Source organism: Panicum virgatum, chromosome 5K, assembly GCF_016808335.1.
Source record: "Panicum virgatum strain AP13 chromosome 5K, P.virgatum_v5, whole genome shotgun sequence".
Lineage (NCBI taxonomy): Eukaryota > Viridiplantae > Streptophyta > Magnoliopsida > Poales > Poaceae > Panicum > Panicum virgatum.
In genome coordinates, this window is record NC_053140.1 from 52,816,723 (window position 1) to 52,834,748 (window position 18,026).

Genomic DNA, 18,026 nt, shown 5'->3' on the forward strand with positions numbered 1-18,026 from the left:
ACCTGGACACCATCAGAGTCATTTAGGTGATGCGGTTATGGCCATTAATTACAGATTTAATTGCACGTTTAATCGCACGATTAATTGCTGTCAACGGCAAAATAGCCATCACATCACACCGCGCCGCGCCGCGCCGCGCCGCGCCTCGGCCTCGGCCTCGGCCTCGGCCACGGCCACGGCCACGGCCACGGCCCGGCCCGGCGAGCGAGCGCGCGCGCGCGTGTGGTTCACCGTCCTCCTCTTACCGGCTTCACAAGTGGTGTACAAGAAGTCCACCTTTTAAGTCGGTTGAGATCCTCCTCAATTCCCGGTACGGAATTAAACATTGATTCCCTAGCATTAATAGTGGGCTTTAAATTCTTTTATTGCTTTAGAATAAATGGGCCAAGCCCATTACTCCAACAGTTGGTTGGTGTGTGGTGTTGCAGCGGCACTTCGACGGTGTGTCCTGCATAGCGGTAGCCTTCTTTGGTGCGGTGCGGTCTGTTTTTCTTGATTCCCTTTCAGTGCGGGGTTGTGCTCGACGGTGGCTACTAGAGGTGGAGAAGGTTGTCAGCCGCGGCCCCAGAGGTGTGTTATCGTCCGTGTCGACGTCCCAATCCGACCGGACATGCGTCTCTTAGAGACGTGTTGTGTGGCTTGTGTCGATGTCCCAATCCGACCAGCTAGAGTTTTTTGAGTGGAGTTGTATTCGGCGCGTATTGATGACCCAATCCAACCCGCCGGCGTTGTGATTGTGTGTTTTTTTTTCTCTTTTCCTGGTTATGGTCTCCTAATGCTATATTCTTATATTTTTCTACTATATCAATAGAAACACACTCGTCGAGATCGCAAACCATTCCATTGTTATGTTGCGTTGGAGCATGATGTCCTTTTGCATTGTCTTGTCAAATAGTGAAACGTACTGGAGCATTGCCTGAAGAACCGGCAGGTTCTTAGACAAGATACTTAAGATAATCCATTGAAGCCAAACATACGCACACAGAGAGACAAGCTTTTAAACAATCAACCAACTGCAGACCTTCGTTTTGAATTTTTGGCACAAATTTGATGGAGTATTCTGCACATCATCATAGCTAGCTCTTTTGTTCTGTTACTCTTGCAGTTTCACTCCCATCTGTTCACGCCGTTGGAGTTCGGATGCCTTTTCCTGAAGTAGTGAGCTAGTGGGTTGTTGATCGGAGACGTTAGCAATAATAAAATTTGTGCTGCGTTGCTCTCATACTCCACCAACTACACCTACCAGGCTGACATAGTAATATCCCTTGATCAATATCCTAGAGTACCCACCAATTGTCTTCGAATAAGAAGAGAAAAACGACACCGGAATCATTATACTACACGGGTGGTAACGAGTCTTTGGCCCAAGTAATCCTTCACAGCACAATATAACTTTTAAATTTTTATAGTTCAAAATTATATAAGATTAGAGCTCAGCTCTTTTAGAGTCCGGCATTTAGATTTTCTAGGCTAAAATCTAGAGCCTTTACCACCTGTCTACACCAGATTCTTTTCAGATACTCAACTTCTGAAATTCAAGCTCGGATTTATAATATTTAGAAAGGAAGAGTATAATTTCTGTTTTTTTTTGCAAAAAAATGGAGAAAGAAAACAACCTAGTACTGGAGCGCACTGGATAGTGCCAAATCATACTACCAGGTTGGGTTTAGTTCGCAAAAATGTTTGAATTTTGATACTGTAGCACACTTTATTGTTATTTGATAATTAATATATAATTATGGATTAATTAGATTTAAAAAAAATTTATCTAGTATGAAATAATTATACTATGTAATTAATTAATTAATTAATTTTTAACTGCATTTAGTGCTCTATATATGTGTCTGAATAATTGATGAGACGGTCTATGTAGAAATTTTTTTTGGAACTAAACATGGCTGGATTGCTGTGATCAATTAGCCAGGCTGCATACATGTTTTTGGTTGGTCATACGGTAAAACCAAGCCAGCAGAAGATTGTTGCGGTCAATGAGCCAGGCTGCCAGTGCCAGAGAGGCCACGCCACGCCAGCACATCTCCTGCAGGGCTGCGGCTCTCGCCGACGTCGACCGGTCCCGCTCGGGGGCAAATCCGTCACTCAATTAATCCCGAGAACCAAACACCCAACACGCTTCTCTTAAATGCACACCAGATGTGTACACACACGCGACGCTGTTTTTCAGATAGACCGTAACTTTTCTTTCTCCCGGTCAATTTTTTTCCACCAAAACACATGGTGGGCCCACTGTCTCTTCTCCCCACACGCATTTGCCCACTCCCGTGATTCCCCCTCCTCCTCACCCGCTCTCTCCCCCTAAACCCTCTGCCCCCGCGCGCTCTCACCCAACCCCCATGGGCAATTGCTCCCCGTCCCCGCGCCGCCGCCGACCCACGGAGCCGGGCTCCCCGCCGCTCGACGGCACCGTCTCCGCGCCCACCGTGACGGTCAACTCCATCTCCGTCTCCCCCTACGCGCTCGCCAGATCCCCCTCCGTCTCCGCCGCAGCGGTCGACGCCGAGGACGGGGGCGTCGTGCGCGTCTATGGCTCCGACGGCTGCCCCGTCGCGTGGCGCCTCCGCGTCTCGCTCCTCTACAAGGCGGCGGCGCCCCTCCACTTCACGCCCTCCGAGGCGGCCCCGCCGGGCCGCCCCGTGCTCCGACTTTCCGCCGCCGACCCAGAGCTCTGCGGCACCGCCGACGAGCTGCTGCGCCAGGTGGACGCGCGCTTCGAGGGCAAGCCGCGCGTCACTGGAGCGGTGGTGGCGGCCCGGAGCTGCGGCGCCGGTGGTGGGCGGCAGATCCGAGGCCGGATCCGGCGGCGGGGGATGTGGATCCGGCGGCGGGCACCACGGCGACCGGGACCCGGTGGCGGGGCGCGGCGGGAGGCGCGGTGCGCCGGCAGGGGCGGCGGCGCTCGCCACCAGCTCCGCCCCCTGTCCGATCCAGTTTTTTTTTCATACAAATTTTTTTTAAAAAAATATTAGCCGAGTTTTTTTGGATGTACATTTCTGTCAAAATTTTTCTCTTAAATTTTTTTTATCTCACCAATTTTTTTCTTGAAATTTTTTCTACCCACCAAATTTTCACTTGAAATTTTTTTTGGCTCATAAAAAAATGTCTGAATTTATTTTTTTCAGAAAAGAACAAAAAAGTTTCTAAAAACAGAAAAAAAAGTGTTGTCGGAAAATTCACCGTAATTTAGCGTGGCCCGTACACACAACACCAGCGACGCGCACAGCCCGAAGCACACTTGAGTTCTCACCGGCTCACCGCGCCTTATCCGGTGGTGCCCGCGCCGCGTCCACACTCCACTTCACGCTCCACGCCACACCCGCGGTACTCCGGACAGGGGCACACCCGCACAGGCACGGGAAACAGCTCAGTCGCGGCGAGCTCCCGGGTCTCCAGCGAGCTAGCAGAGCAGGAGGAGAGAGCGTGAGGGGGCCGGCGTGGGGATCCCGCCGAGGCTCTCCGCGGCGCCTCGGCGCAATGCTGTCCCTCTCCGGGGGCAGATCGGGCTGAGGTCGCGGTCGCGGCTCTCGAATCGGCGCCGTCCTCGCGTGGTTCCGGCCGGAGGTCGGATCTTGCGGCGGAAGGCGCGAGAAGGGAGAGTGGGAGGCGGCGCTTTCTGGATTTTCTGCTCGCCGGAGGTTTGGGACCTCCCCCGTTCTTCAGCCCGCTTTCTTGTTTTCTGCAGTCGTTTCTTTCGGTGCTCGATTTTGGTGCCAATGTTAGGAATTTGTCTGGATTGGCTCCCATTCCCCACCTTTGTGAGAGGATTTAGGCAGGATATATGTATGGGATACTCTAGGTTGTTGAAATGTAGTTTGTTATGTTCGACCTTTTTTGCAAAAGATCACTGTTTAGGATTTGATAAAATGCGAGTAGCTGCTATTTTTTTCTTCAGTAGACGATAAAATTGACCGACTTTTTTAGTGTTTGAAGAGTTGTTTAGTTTGAATCTTCCATTGTTTAAAGAACCAGTTGGGAAGTACTTGGTACTACTCTCTGGAGTGATGAATTCTTGGTTACTTTTCCTTTTCTAGATGTGTTAGTAATCCCATTTTTTCATATGGAAAAGGATTTATGCTATTATGTTGTAAATGCTATTTGTGTGGTTGAGACAGTCATATCCTCACTTTACTGGGTTCACAAACGGTTGCGCGGATGGATTCGCGTGTAGGGCCATGCCAGGCTAGCCCATCCATGCCATTAGAACAACGGCATTAATTCACCACAGCCCCCCACCAAAAGTTCAAAGCTCTGGTCTTTTTCCCTCCTTTGGTTTCTTGCATTGCATCAGAGAGCTTTCGCTTTTTATGTGCTAGCCTTTAGTATATGTGCCATCACTTTTGGTAAGCATTTGGTTCGTTAGAATGCAACGGCATGAGTGCTGTATCAGGTGTAGAAGGAAGGTTTGAGTGAGCTAGAATGCAGTATTATGTGGTAGTACATTACGGAGATTCACCTCCAAGTACAGGAATCTAGCAGTTTTTCCCTCTGGGAGACTTTGGCTAAACAATTCTTGGCATCATCTGCCACTGTTCTCTTATGATGGTTAATAGTCATAATTCCAGTGCTTGAGGATAGTGTCTGAGTATTTTTGTTGCTAATTTGTTAAGTAATGAGGTATGTGCTTTATTAAAAGGAGGCTCGTGACTGATGAATGATGGCTACTTTGTTAAGTAATGAGGTATGATGGTTTGCTTTTGTCATATGCTCCTAACCCCAACCCCAACTGCCCCGTTTAAAAATAAGGAAGATAAACTATGTCAGGTCGGTTTGATGGTTGTCTATGGTTGAGACTAGGTGAAAAGACTGAGGGTCATGTGTGTTTCCTTTCAGAGGGGCGCCCTGCATAGTATGCCTCACTATGGAACCACTTTATCCAGTTTTTTTTCTCATTTCAACAAAGGTTTTGCTCTGACCATGGGAATTTCAGTTGCTAAAGTGAATTGTACAAAGTCCTAGCATAGGTAGGTAGAGTTTGGGTAGCTCTCGATGCTGCCCTGAAACTTCTGAAAAAATTGTCATGTTGTACAAGTTACACTCTGTTTTCTTAGGGCCAAGTAAGTTACACTCTGTTGTTTGTGTTCTAGTGCAGTACTTTTTGTAGTTTTAGTGTGTCACAGTTCTGTAGGCCGTAAGAATATCTGCAATTTATTCACTGAACAAGGGAGTCTTTTTTTTTTTGAAATGAGCCTTTATTTGGAGCTAGGTAGAGATGCTACTGACAGGCTGTTAGTACAATAAAATGTCCTACTTTCCATCTATCTATCTGAAGATCTGTTGTGTTCTGGGGATTAAAATATTTGATGTATTATTTTCTATAACATTGCCAACATTTGCAAGATGCCCATCTTTTCTCAAATTTCTCAGCTCTTGATTCTCTTTTTTTTTTCTTCTCATTAGGAAGTTAGTGATGAAAGTGTGTCAGAGGTCAAAAGTTTATGCATCATGCTTCATATACTGGATTCTTTCTTTTATATGAAATACACCCTTGATGTTATCTGCTGTTCGCTAACTTCTGTTTCTTTTTCTGTGCTGCTAGAGGGTTGAAGTTCTGATGGGAAAGCTTGTATAGTATTGCTGAATCCAATTCTCTTCCAGCAAGTCTCAACCATGCAACCTCTTACAGTGATAGCCTTTGTGGCTGCTTCTCTCCTTGCAAGCATTCCTCATTCCAAAAGTGCTGATCTCAACTCTGACAAGCAGGCTCTTCTCGCATTTTCTGCTTCACTGCCTCATGGCAGGAAGCTCAACTGGAGCTCCACAACACCTGTCTGCACATCTTGGGTCGGGGTGACATGCACACCAGATAAGAGCCGTGTACATACACTGCGGCTACCTGCTGTAGGACTCTTTGGTCCAATACCATCGGACACTCTTGGAAAGCTTGATGCCTTGGAGGTATTGAGCCTTAGGTCCAATCGCCTTACTGTTGACCTCCCTCCGGCTGTAGGATCTATTCCTGCCCTCCATTCCCTCTACCTTCAGCATAATAACCTGTCTGGAATAATACCAACTTCCCTCTCTTCCAGTTTAACATTCTTAGACCTGTCATACAACACTTTTGATGGAGAAATCCCATTGAAAGTGCAAAATCTTACTCAACTTACTGCATTGCTTCTCCAGAACAACTCACTTTCTGGGCCCATCCCTGACCTCCAACTCCCCAAATTGAGACATTTGAATTTGAGCAACAATAACCTCAGTGGGCCAATACCGCCTTCGTTGCAGAAATTTCCAGCAAGTTCCTTCTTGGGGAACATTTTTCTCTGTGGATTGCCTTTGGAACCATGTCCAGGAACTGCACCTTCTCCTTCTCCTGTATCACCACCATCACCCAGTAAGACCAAGAAGAGCTTATGGAAAAAGATCAAAACTATTGTGATAATTGCACTTGCTGCTGTTGGAGGAGTATTGTTGCTTATTTTGATTCTCGTGCTCTTGATGTGTATTTTCAAGAGAAAGAGGCACACTGAACCTACCACAGCTTCGTCCAAAGGAAAGGCTGTTGCAGGTGGCAGGGCAGAAAACCCTAAGGAAGACTACAGCAGTGGTGTTCAGGAAGCAGAGAGGAATAAGTTGGTTTTCTTCGAGGGCAGTTCATATAATTTTGACTTGGAAGATTTACTGAGAGCTTCTGCTGAAGTTCTTGGGAAAGGAAGTTATGGAACCACCTACAAAGCTGTTCTTGAGGATGGCACCACAGTTGTGGTCAAGAGACTGAAGGAAGTGGTGGTGGGCAAGAAGGATTTTGAACAGGGGATGGAGATAATTGGCAGGGTTGGCCAGCACCAAAATGTTGTTCCATTGCGTGCTTACTATTACTCCAAGGATGAGAAGCTATTGGTGTTTGACTATGTCCCGTCTGGTAGCCTTGCTGCTGTTTTGCATGGTATGTTCTTTGCTTGCCTATTTAATTATCACCAATTAGCACTTTGTTTCTGGCTTTCTATCCTGTTGAACTTGTTCCTCAATACTGAAGCCACAAATTGGCAATTTAGTTTGACTAATATGCACCAGTTCAAGGTTATATCTATATAGCTAGAAAATCATAAAATCAAAACTGTAGATTCATTTTGACTGTTACAGTAAAATCAGATGCTATTAGTGGGTTCAGGAGTGGGCTAAATATCTATTTTAAAAACTTCTGTAATTTCCTTGTGAAGATTAATGCTTTGATGTAACTAATAATCTAGGGTGATTCCTTCAGACTTCAGTAGATAAAACTTATTTTTGTCATCGGTCTAACTTTTGTGATCTGATTTTTTTTTCCTAGAGAGAGACCATCACATATCACTTTTCTGTTTGGATTGTGCTCTTTAATCTTATTGTTAAAGAAATAGGGTCAGGTAGTATTGTATTTTGTGCTATAATTGATGTGTAATGTGTTATCTCTTGTTTCGTTGTGAGGTCATATGGAGAATGGCTTTTTTTTCCTTCTCTAACAGAAATAATCAACTAAACTTATTACCATTTCTCCAAGTTAATTACATGTTCCCTTTTGTTTCAAACCATGAGTTAGAAACTGTGCACGGGAATTAGCATTCACTGTAAGTGTATCAATAGGATTCAGACATTTTGATTCCACAAAAAATTAAAAAGATTCAGAGATTTAATGTTATGTTTTTAGTGTTTGTTAGCCTATGCCACGAGCATCAGTCTTTGTTGAAGAGTATGCCTTGTTGAAGAGAAATTGTCTAATGTGTGTTGACCGTCGAAATGAATTGACACTATTGCATTTTCATTGTAACTACTTTCAGGGAGTAAATCTGCTGGAAGAGCTCCACTGGACTGGGAGACAAGGGTCAAGATATCGCTTGATGTAGCCAGTGGTATTGCCCATCTTCATGCCGAGGGAGGTGGGAAGTTCATACATGGCAACATCAAAGCATCGAACGTCCTCCTATCACAGAACCAGGACGGTTGTGTGTCTGAGTTTGGCTTGGCACAGCTCATGACCACTCCACAGGCGCCCCCACGGCTTGTCGGATACCGAGCACCAGAAGTCCTTGAGACCAAAAAACCAACTCAAAAGTCCGACATCTACAGCTTCGGTGTCTTGCTCCTTGAAATGCTAACCGGAAAAGCCCCTCTCAGATCTCCCGGGCGCGAGGATTCCATCGAGCACCTTCCAAGATGGGTGCAATCTGTGGTTCGTGAAGAATGGACCGCCGAGGTCTTCGACGTGGACTTGTTAAGGCATCCCAACGTCGAGGACGAGATGGTTCAGATGCTCCAGGTCGCAATGGCATGTGTGGCCATGGTCCCCGACCAGCGGCCTAAGATGGAGGAGGTGATAAGGAGGATCACGGAGATCCGGAACTCCTACTCATCGGGGACAAGGACGCCCTTGGAGGACAAGCCGGAGACTGCCCAAGCACCATGAGGGGTACAGCATAGTTTAGCCAGACATGGTAGCTAGGTTGCATAGTGAATTGCCTATAGAGCTTCAGCAAAGTTGATAGCCGCCTGCGCAGCGCGTCGGTCGTTTTCAGTAAATCTGTTGTCCATTTTCCCCCCATCATATTGTAGCGATCTGATTGATAATCCATGCCATTGTGTCGTTCAGTTAAATCAGTAGCTCTTCTGATTTTCATAGGATAATGTTGTTCTGTAATTTGACATAATCTCTGCAGCGTGATTAATGAATTTGATTTCCCTTACATTTCCGCCACTCACCAGTCGGATCTCGCAGTGCTTTTCGCATAGATCTGGTGCCCTTCCCCTTCCCCTTTTCTTGAGGGTTTTTGGTTCGTAGCTGTTGGAAAGATCGAACCAAACGAAGTCATTGCTTTACCTGGTTGCTGGTGCCCGGTGCGTAGCAACCGCTTGCTGTTGGAATAGATGCGCGCGCTTGTGCTCTTGATTCAGACTGCTCCATGCTTGCCGCGCCGCCCGCGGCCCGCCTCGTAGCTGCTGACGCAGCCTCGCAGGAGGCAGAGGAAGGCTGTAGCCGTGCGCGCCTTCACGGCAGTGGTAGGCCCGCGGCGTGCTTGGTTGCCGGGGTCGGCGGCAGCCGTGATGGCATTCATGCGCCGGGGCCGCGATTTCACGTGGCGGTCGTGGGACGCTGGCCGACGGTGTCGAAACTGACGAGGGGAGGAGTTCCGGCTGCCTTTTCTCATGGCAATCAGGAGTGACCCTGCTAAACGCGAAGTTGCAAACTGGAAAGTCTCAAGCATGACTTAATCCAGTGCCTAGTTTACCTACGGTGCAAATTTGATGCTCACTTCAGGCTTTTGGACTGGACTCCCTCGATTACATTACAACTGTTGCACACGGACTAAAGAATCGTCTCTCAAACGCACAAAATTTAACAAAATATCTATCTTTATTATCTTATTATTTGGCCAACAAATGGAGCTTCCACGTTCGCTTTCAAGGTCTAAAAATTTCCACATTAATCGGAGAAAAATAGAAAAATAAAAATTACCCACCACTGCCATTACGATAAAAATTATCCTAAAATACCCCTGTGCCTAATTAAAAATCACCCACCAATGCCATTATGAAAAATTAAATATAAAATAACATTTATCTATGTATCAATTATAAATATATACTATTAATAAAAAATAAAGCTAATAAAAATCAATCAAAATAAAATGAAAATAAGAATAATTATCCGTATAATATTATTAAAGCTCAACAAATCAAATTGTTATTATAGGTAGATCATAGTTGAATTGTTTTAATCAACAATAAGACATAATTTACGATAATGAACATGATGATGTATAGTAAAAAAATAGTATAATCTTTAAGTAAGAATACAACGACATGCAAATTTTCGAATTTCAATACTAGTCGTGCAAATACGCGGGCTATACACCTAGTTGTTCTAGTGCTAGATGGTGCCTTCAACAATGTATTGTATTTCGGGAAAAAACCATTTATTTTAAACTCTACACGTAACAAACTTGTAATTTATAATAGATGTCATTTCTTAAGCTGTTATTATTTTTATTTATGCCATTGTAAGTACTTCCTCCGTCCTATAATATGCACTTTTAGATTTTAAAATTTATCCCAAAATATATAGACATCCAGAAATATGACAAACTAACTTTAGATATCTTTTTCTACTAATATCGATCTCTTCACTCAAATTCTAGAAGTGTATTATTTTATTTTGGGATGGAGGAACAGGAAGGATGAACAACTCCGTTCCTGAAAAGGCAAGCCCCCATATTTCAGACGGGATTCCCGAATTACCCCCGGGCCACCTTGCATATTCGGTTCACCACGCACCAACCGAGGCCATAGACCACCACCCCCACCACCATCACCAATTCACCATCATCCTTCCCCAGCTCCGCAGGCTCTTCACAGCCCGCCCTCCGCGCCGGACGCGCCCCGATCCAGATCCAGGTACCCTTCTGCCGGAACCGCGGCTCCCTCCCTTCCCCCGTAGGCGTCCTCGCCGTCCCCGCGCCCCCCGTCACCGGCGTGGATTGGAGATCCATCCAAGGCTGGATTCGATCCCTTTTTTGTTTGGTTAGGAAGCCCTAGGTTGCTTAGGCGGATTGATCGTTTTGCTCGGCAGAGTATCATCTCTGCCGCGAACCCTGAAATCTCATGCATCCAGTTCGTTGCGGATTTGCTTGCCCTGTGGTGGCGTGCTGAATTGAAACCGGTTCAATTTCGCAATTCATTCGGGTGTTCAACTTGACTCCCGTGCCCAAACGTTGCTTCTGGCCTTGGGTTTAGCAGTAGCGGGGGTTGATCTGATGTTCACAGGTCGTGGTGCGTGTATTTTTGCTAGTGCTATCATGATTCATGCAGCTAAGTTTGTAACTGGTAACCTTATCGGTCCAATCAATACCTGATTGATGTCATAGATGCTTGTATTGAACGAGAATCAGGTTAAAGTTTGGTGTATTTGTGAATCCACATAGAATTTAATGTTAATGTCTGGTTTACTTAGGATGAACAGTACAGTAGTAGCCAAATAATTCCATGCCCTTTACTTTTCCCCCCTTCTGTTTACTCATGCTGCCAGTTTATTTAATATAAGTAGCAGTAGGTTAAAACTTGTTTTGATCTCTTGGGTTTATAATGTGAATTTTATGAAAGTAGGGGCTTCATGGCATCGAAACGTATCCTTAAGGAATTAAAGGACTTGCAAAAGGACCCACCAACATCATGCAGTGCAGGTATGGGCTCGCTTACCAGTGGATTTATGAATGATGCCATATCTGAGCATTCATACATGTGGATATATAATAATTAAACTGCTCGTCTCTGATCAAGTTACAGGGTAGAAGCTCATAGTAGGAGGTCTTTATTATGCTAGAGAATAGAATTTTGTTTGTGAAGTTATATACAATTTTTTTTGTCTACCATATATTTCTGTACTTCGAATGACCATGGATAAACTGGAATTGTTCATGGGTTTGGTTCTGTCAGGAATCCGTCATAAGATATTTTGAATTCTGTATATCTGTAATGCAGTTTGTCAGCTGGGAACCCAATTGCTGTAATCACAGATTTATTTATGAAAACATGTTTATTCACCAGTCTTGTTCAGGATACTGTGAAATGTATCTGTTGCCATCTAGTCAATGTCTCATGTTGTACTAATAGCTGATGTTGATGTTTGATGGTCAAAAAGGAAGTGTCCAGAACAGAGCATCTTACTTCTCTTTATTTACTAGGCAATTATATTCGTGCGTTGCCACGGGCAAAGTTGGTAAAAGTATCGGATACGTATTGGTGCCCGTGTGTTAGTTTGTAGGGATCTACGTGATCGAGTCGTAGACGGAGGGGGTTGGTCTGACTCACATACGAGATGGACTAAGGCCCACCTGTCAATAACATAGGCGGACTAAACCAACGTACCAAACCAAAAATTTGGGTGGAAACCTTACTCGCTTTAGCAATAGGTATAGATATAGATTAGAAAATATAACTTGATGAGTCCTGAGCGCTGATTTTATTTTTGCTCTCGTTTATGTACTTTTCTTCTACACACTTTGGCATTCATGGATTATAGGTTTCTATTTTTTTAGGTCCTGCTGGTGAGGATATGTTCCACTGGCAGGCAACCATCATGGGTCCTCCTGATAGTCCATACGCTGGAGGTGTTTTCTTAGTGAACATTCATTTCCCTCCGGACTACCCCTTCAAGCCTCCAAAGGTTAGCATCGGTTCTATTAGAGAGTTAAATTCTCTGTTATTTATGTTTTTATTAAAGGATGAAAAAATGCTCTTGTTAGCTACCTAGACATTTCATGAATGTAATACTTTAATTCTCATTTGTATGTTCTCCCCCAGATTTTGACCTGTAGGGTCAACTAACACTTCTATTTATATTATCATTTATCGTCATTATGTCGATGTTTATTCCTTTTTTCTATTATTGTCATTTGGGTCTGATTCTTTTTGTAAAATGTTTTTCTCTGTACGGTTTCTCCTGTTTCTGTTGACCGTCATTTAACTATCTCCTTTGTAGGTATCTTTTAAGACGAAGGTGTTCCATCCGAATATCAATAGCAATGGGAGCATATGTCTCGACATTCTTAAGGAGCAGTGGAGCCCTGCTTTGACAATCTCTAAGGTGCTGAAACAACTCTAGTAGTACTTTATAGCTTCTTGAAATCTGAAATTGCAAGTCTTTGCCACCTGGTAATGATACCAATCTTTAAGTGTTAGAAGATCCGATGATGTGCTGCTGTTTTTGCATTCTATTGATTCAGAATAAAAATTGTCTTAAGTGGTACTATTTCTTGTTTATGCGGTTGCAACTGTCTCTTTTAGTTCAAGATTTACATGTGCTCAAATAGCACTGGAGAAATTATGATATTTGTTTAGGCTCTGTAGCTTTGTATTTATACACCTTTCAGCTACAGGACTATCAGATAATTGTGTAATTCTCTCGTCAAGTTCACATAATCTACAACTACCTTTCAGTATGTAGTTTGTAATCCTTGAAAGCCTGCATATTACTGTATAGCTGCACAACTAACGACCATCCTTTCATGTTTCAGGTTTTGCTTTCTATCTGCTCGCTGCTCACTGATCCCAACCCAGATGACCCTCTTGTCCCTGAGATTGCTCACATGTACAAGACAGACCGGCCTAAGTACGAGGCGACAGCCCGCAGCTGGACCCAGAAGTACGCCATGGGATGAAATGAAGCCCCAAATTCAGCTTCCTGCACAAGTGCAGATGATTGTGATGTTGTCCCATAAACTGTTTCTGGGGCTATTATGTTCTTCCATTCCTTGTGGTCCGTGTGCATTCTCCGATCCCTCTAGGATCGAGCCCTAGCCCAACATCAACCTATCATTGCCGACGATAATGAGATGACTTATGCTTGCTGTGATAACTTTGCTAGCGTTGATGTTATTTGGTAGATGGTTCTCACTGAAGATGCTTGTTGTGGTTGTGGGCGTGTGACCTACTATAGTATGGTATATGATGTTATCCGAGTCTCCTGAGGTCAGGCTCTCGGGGCACCCGATCTCTAGATCTCTGCCTTTGTTGCCATCGCCTGCTTGATGAACAGCTAGGCGATGCCATGCCTATGCCTAAGCTCCTGTTCGATTGACATGTAAGACTGTTTGCGAGTGGACCTACGTGTCAGTGACAAGTCAGGAGACTCGTCAATTGCGTCCTGGACTCCTGGCCTCTGCAACCTGAGTCGTTGTATTGAAAATGAAACCAAAAGCACCAGTCCACACCCGCTAGTGCCGCTACCTAAGCCATGAAAGGGACACGGCGAGTCAGCCGACTTATCTGCCATCATCGCTGGTCTATCACTGCAGCTGGTGCCAACTCGTTAGATGCGTATGCATTTGATGTATAACGCAGGTTCTTCATGACGAGCAGCAATGCCGCAACGATCACGTATGAGGCTATCAGCTACCACTAAATATGAAGCCATCTTCCACGACATGTTAGAATAAACTAAAAATAAGATTCACATCAAAAGCGGCCTATTAGCTCAGTTGGTTAGAGCGTCGTGCTAATAACGCGAAGGTCGCAGGTTCGAGACCTGCATGGGCCATATTTTGTTGTTGCAAATTTCTGCTTAATAATCATTTCATTTCACAGCAAGTAGCGCGAAATTCGGAACAAATCAATGTAGGCGTCTAGGCATTGCACCAAAACCAAATGATTTGCTTGGATCCGCCTCGGAGGGAAAAAATTGCAATATTAGAGCATCTCCAGTAGTTTGGCAAATCGAGTTGCCATCTTTGATTTTTGACAAAAACATTAAAAATAATACTCCTCCAACAGTTTGTCAAAAGACTTGGCAATTTTTGGCAATTTGGGAAAAAACAGCCTCCAGCGCGTAAATATACGCGCGCGGCGCGCGGTTGGCATCGTGGTTTATAGTCAAGTGGGAGGGTGAAGAAAAGAAATAAATAACAGAGAATGGTTCCTGATTTAAGTTTTCAAGAGGTGGAAGGGCATAAATATAATTTTGTTTCTCTCTCAGGGTTCCTGATGTAAGTTAGATCTGAATTTGACAAGTGAATTATGCCAAACTGTTGGAGATAAACTCTTTTTTTACTTGGCATATCTTTTTTTACTTGGCATATCTTTTTAGAAGTTGGCAAAACACAAGATATGCCAAGTAAAATATGGCAAACTCTTAGAGATGCTCTTAGGATGCAAACATTGACCACTTGTGATTTTGTCATTCTAAGTGAATGACACTATGGGACCATCTGTACCTATAAAATATGAGTCTAATGGCAAAACTGCAAAGAGCTCGAGTTTGAAATGTTCTCACGTCCACCCGCAAAAAAAAAAATGAAATGTTCTCACGTCCAGCGCAGAGAAAGGGTCGATCCCTGGGCTGGCGGTCCGTACGCCAGGACACGGTCGCAACTCCAACGACAGCGACGCCGATTAACTCCGACAGCCGTATATGATGATCCCCGTCCCGGCGTTGACGTCGATGGCTACCGAACGCAAGTGGGCAAGCTGGAATTTCCGGTCCCGCCCGTGTCATATCTCTCACGCTCCGTCCTGCCTTCCCGGTGCCAACGGCTTCCTAGGAGTAGTTTTGACTTTTGACCGTGCGCGTCTTTTCCTCGGCTGTTTCACCTTCTCATTCTCCAGCTCCTTTCTCCGTTTTTGACACCCAAATTTGAATCTCGAGATTGCCTATTTCACTACAAATAATAGAGTTTGCCTATTTGACACCTAAACTTAAATTATTGTCTATATGTCCTCAAGTATGAGTTTATGTCACCGATTTGACACTATCATCACTTCTGTTAGCGATCACCGTTAGAGGAACAGATGAGCCGAGTGGAAAAGACCTAAATGCCTTTTGAGGGAAAAGAAGCCTATTTTCCACCACAGCTCGTCAACTGCACTCGCTGGGGGCGCGACGCGAGCCCGAAGGTTTGTCCCGACAGGCGACAGGGCAATGGACCCTTCGATTTGCCTTGCTTCAGGTCTTAGACAGTGAACTGATGCGTTGCAGCTGGTAGTATGACTGTACGAGGCAACCTGCCGCCCCCTCCCCTTTTCCGGTGATCCGGTGACAGGTGAGAAATTAAAGTTTTTAGAAGAACAATGCATGTTTTTTTAAAGAAAAAGAACCTTGTTCCTTGTAAATTGCCGTTCGTGCTTAGTAGTATAACAATCGAGACCCAACCGAGGCACCGGGCAAAGAACAGTTCAAACCCATGGCGCAGGCAAAGCCACCACCAGTGTGGTGCTGGTGTGAACCGTGTGGTGGCGTGAGGGAATGCACGCGCTCATTCTGGCGCGCGAGCACAGCAAGGAGACCGGGTCGCCGCCTCGCTTTCAACTCCCGCGCGCGTTGCCCCGGCACCAACCGTCTCCTTCCGCTCGCGTCAACGGCAGTTTGGAGGCAGCAATCTCGCCATAACAGCCTCTCTCTCCCTGTTTTTTTAGTCTCGTTGCAGCAAATCTTCTCGTCGTGGCGCAAGCTTGCCCTCAGCTCAGCGACTGCTTCCTAGCTGTTCCGGGCGACGACGATCCTCCCGGTTCTTCCTCGTCCAGCTTCCTTCGGCCTCACGTCTCGCGAGGTGGATCTGCCGTCCGTGCCTGGGTTTCTCTTGGGGCTGAGCATCTCATTTCCTTGGGAATTCCTGTCGCTGTCCTTCTGGAGATCAGTGGATGAAGAGGTCGACGAAAATCTGACAGAGTTCTCAAGAGGTTCGGCGTCTAGGTGAGCCTATCGACCGGTTCATTCTCCGTGGCGTGCTGCGGCGCAGTTCTTGTCGGCGGCGCTCACGGATTATTCCTGCCCTGTTCCCGCAGGTGCGCCGCGCCGGGGCGGCGCCACCGCCACCGCCACCGTGCCATGCAGGCCGAGGAGGTGAGGTCGCGGTTCGGGCGGTGCCCGTACTGCCGCGCCATGATCTACCAGGACCTCACCGCCATCATCTTCTACTGCAGCAAGTGCCGCACGCCGATCCGAGGTACGGGCCACGGCTCCGCCGCCCGAATCGAGTAGTGGCACCACCAGAGGCGCCATGGATTGATTGGTTCTTCTTCTCCCGCATTGCTGCAGGCAAGAACCCGCGGCCGACCGACGAGACCGAGTACGCGCTCGCGCAGCTCGAGATCCTCTCCGCCGACACCGCGTCGGTCTTCTCCGACGACGTTGAGCCGCCGAATCCGAGGTCGGGCTGGGGCGTCGACGACGACGACGATGCGCGGCGGCCTCCGCTGGGGAGCAGGTCAACTACCGGTAGAAGCTTCGTGCCCAACAGCAGGCAGGGTACTGGAGCCGCGTCTTCGTCCTCGCCGTACAGAGAGTCTGGCTCGGTCAGAGAAGGCCCGAGAAACAGGGCAACGAACTCCGGCCTGAACCGGGACAGCCAAACGGAGGCTGCTGAGTGGAGCGGTTCGCCGCTGCGCAGTCGCGTGACCGAACTCCGGCCGTCCTCGAGGAGAACCAGGCGATCGAGCACCGGCGATGTGGCCGCGCGCAGCGGCGCAGGATCGGGCACCGACGACTCGGACTACGATGTGCCGGCGCCGGCTACGTCTTACCGGCGCCGGGCGTCGCCGCTGAGCTCGCAGGAACTCGAAGTGGCGTCGGTCCTGTCTGGACTCGAGCCGATCAACATCGACAAGTCGCCGCTGAGTGACCCGGCGTTCCAGAAGGACCTCCTGCAGGCGCTGGACAACCTCCGGAAGCTCATCGCCGCCGTCGACCATCCGCGCAGCATCGAAGGGCACTGGCAAGGCATGGTGCCCCGGCTGAGCGCGTCCTGCAACGGCGACGGCAGCGGCAAGCGCCCGATCACAAGGCGCAGCTCCCGCCTCATGCGCCGGCTGGAGTCGCAGCTCACGCGGGCATTGCCCGCGGAGCGCCCGCGCCGGCGCCGGGACGCGAGCGCCTCGTCCTCCTCGTCGTCGTTGAGCAGCCGACGCGGCGGCCTCGGGCCGCGGGCGCACCACTGCCGGCCGCTGCTGGGCGGCGCGCCGTTCGTGGTCTGCGACGGGTGCTCGGAGATACTGCAGCTGCCGGCCGCACTGCCCGCTGGCAGAGTCTCCAGGCTCAAGTGCGGTGGCTGCGGCGAAGCGTTCGAGCTGACTCTGCCGGCGAGCGGCTCGACGGAGACGGCCCGGCCGGATAGGATCTTTTCCGCGCCGCAGATCGCCGCCGGCGGCGCGGAGGACCCCGAGCATGCGCTCGCGTGGAGCCACCTGAGTGGCGAGCAGCCGCGGCCGGCGGGGCCGCTTCACCGCGTGCTTGGGTACAGCTCCGTCAGCTCGGTTCTTCGCAGCCGGCGGTACGACGAGCACAACTGAGCATTTCTCTTGTACATTAAGTTAGGTGTAAATCGCAACGGGTCTGATCAATTTTGGGGGATTTTCGTGAAGAAATGCGCGGGGTTTTTTTTCATCCATTGTGTATTCTTTTAGCACACATTCGTAATGAAATTGTATTCATTGTGTAAAGAGGGGATTGCTGTCCATTTTTTATGTTAGTCTATGCTACCAAACTCGATCTGATTTGTAATTTTCGTGATCTGATCTGACGCTCAGACTTGAGAACAACACGCTTCGTTACT

General features: G+C 47.3%; 3 protein-coding genes and 1 non-coding gene across 6 annotated transcripts; all 4 read left to right on the forward strand.

Annotated features, from left to right (window-relative positions):
• The first annotated feature begins 3,261 nt into the window (after window positions 1-3,261).
• Window positions 3,262-8,674, forward strand: LOC120708482 (probable inactive receptor kinase At5g58300). The gene is made up of 3 exons (XM_039993763.1): window positions 3,262-3,650; window positions 5,552-6,901; window positions 7,770-8,674. The coding sequence occupies exons 2-3, from the start codon at window positions 5,623-5,625 to the stop codon at window positions 8,393-8,395; spliced, it is 1,905 nt and encodes a 634-aa protein (XP_039849697.1). The 5' UTR covers window positions 3,262-3,650; window positions 5,552-5,622; the 3' UTR covers window positions 8,396-8,674.
• A 1,543-nt stretch (window positions 8,675-10,217) lies between these two features.
• On the forward strand, window positions 10,218-13,382 carry LOC120708483 (ubiquitin-conjugating enzyme E2-17 kDa-like). 2 transcript variants are annotated; one of them, XM_039993764.1, is made up of 5 exons: window positions 10,218-10,380; window positions 11,089-11,165; window positions 12,021-12,148; window positions 12,464-12,568; window positions 12,999-13,382. In XM_039993764.1, exons 2-5 carry the CDS (start codon window positions 11,096-11,098, stop codon window positions 13,140-13,142), a joined length of 447 nt encoding a protein of 148 aa, XP_039849698.1. In that variant the 5' UTR covers window positions 10,218-10,380; window positions 11,089-11,095; the 3' UTR covers window positions 13,143-13,382. The 2 variants fall into 2 exon arrangements, with proteins under 2 accessions (XP_039849698.1, XP_039849699.1); XM_039993765.1 differs by having other exon boundaries at window positions 10,249-10,380; window positions 11,086-11,165.
• Window positions 13,383-13,946: 564 nt separating this feature from the next.
• Window positions 13,947-14,020, forward strand: TRNAI-AAU. Its single transcript has one exon. It is a non-coding gene; the product is annotated as a tRNA-Ile (tRNA).
• Window positions 14,021-15,655: 1,635 nt separating this feature from the next.
• Window positions 15,656-17,974, forward strand: LOC120708486. Of its 2 annotated transcripts, XM_039993771.1 has the most exons (3): window positions 15,656-16,168; window positions 16,261-16,421; window positions 16,514-17,974. In XM_039993771.1, exons 2-3 carry the CDS (start codon window positions 16,304-16,306, stop codon window positions 17,761-17,763), a joined length of 1,368 nt encoding a protein of 455 aa, XP_039849705.1. In that variant the 5' UTR covers window positions 15,656-16,168; window positions 16,261-16,303; the 3' UTR covers window positions 17,764-17,974. The 2 variants fall into 2 exon arrangements, with proteins under 2 accessions (XP_039849705.1, XP_039849704.1); XM_039993770.1 differs by having other exon boundaries at window positions 15,656-16,421.
• The last annotated feature ends 52 nt before the right edge of the window (window positions 17,975-18,026 follow it).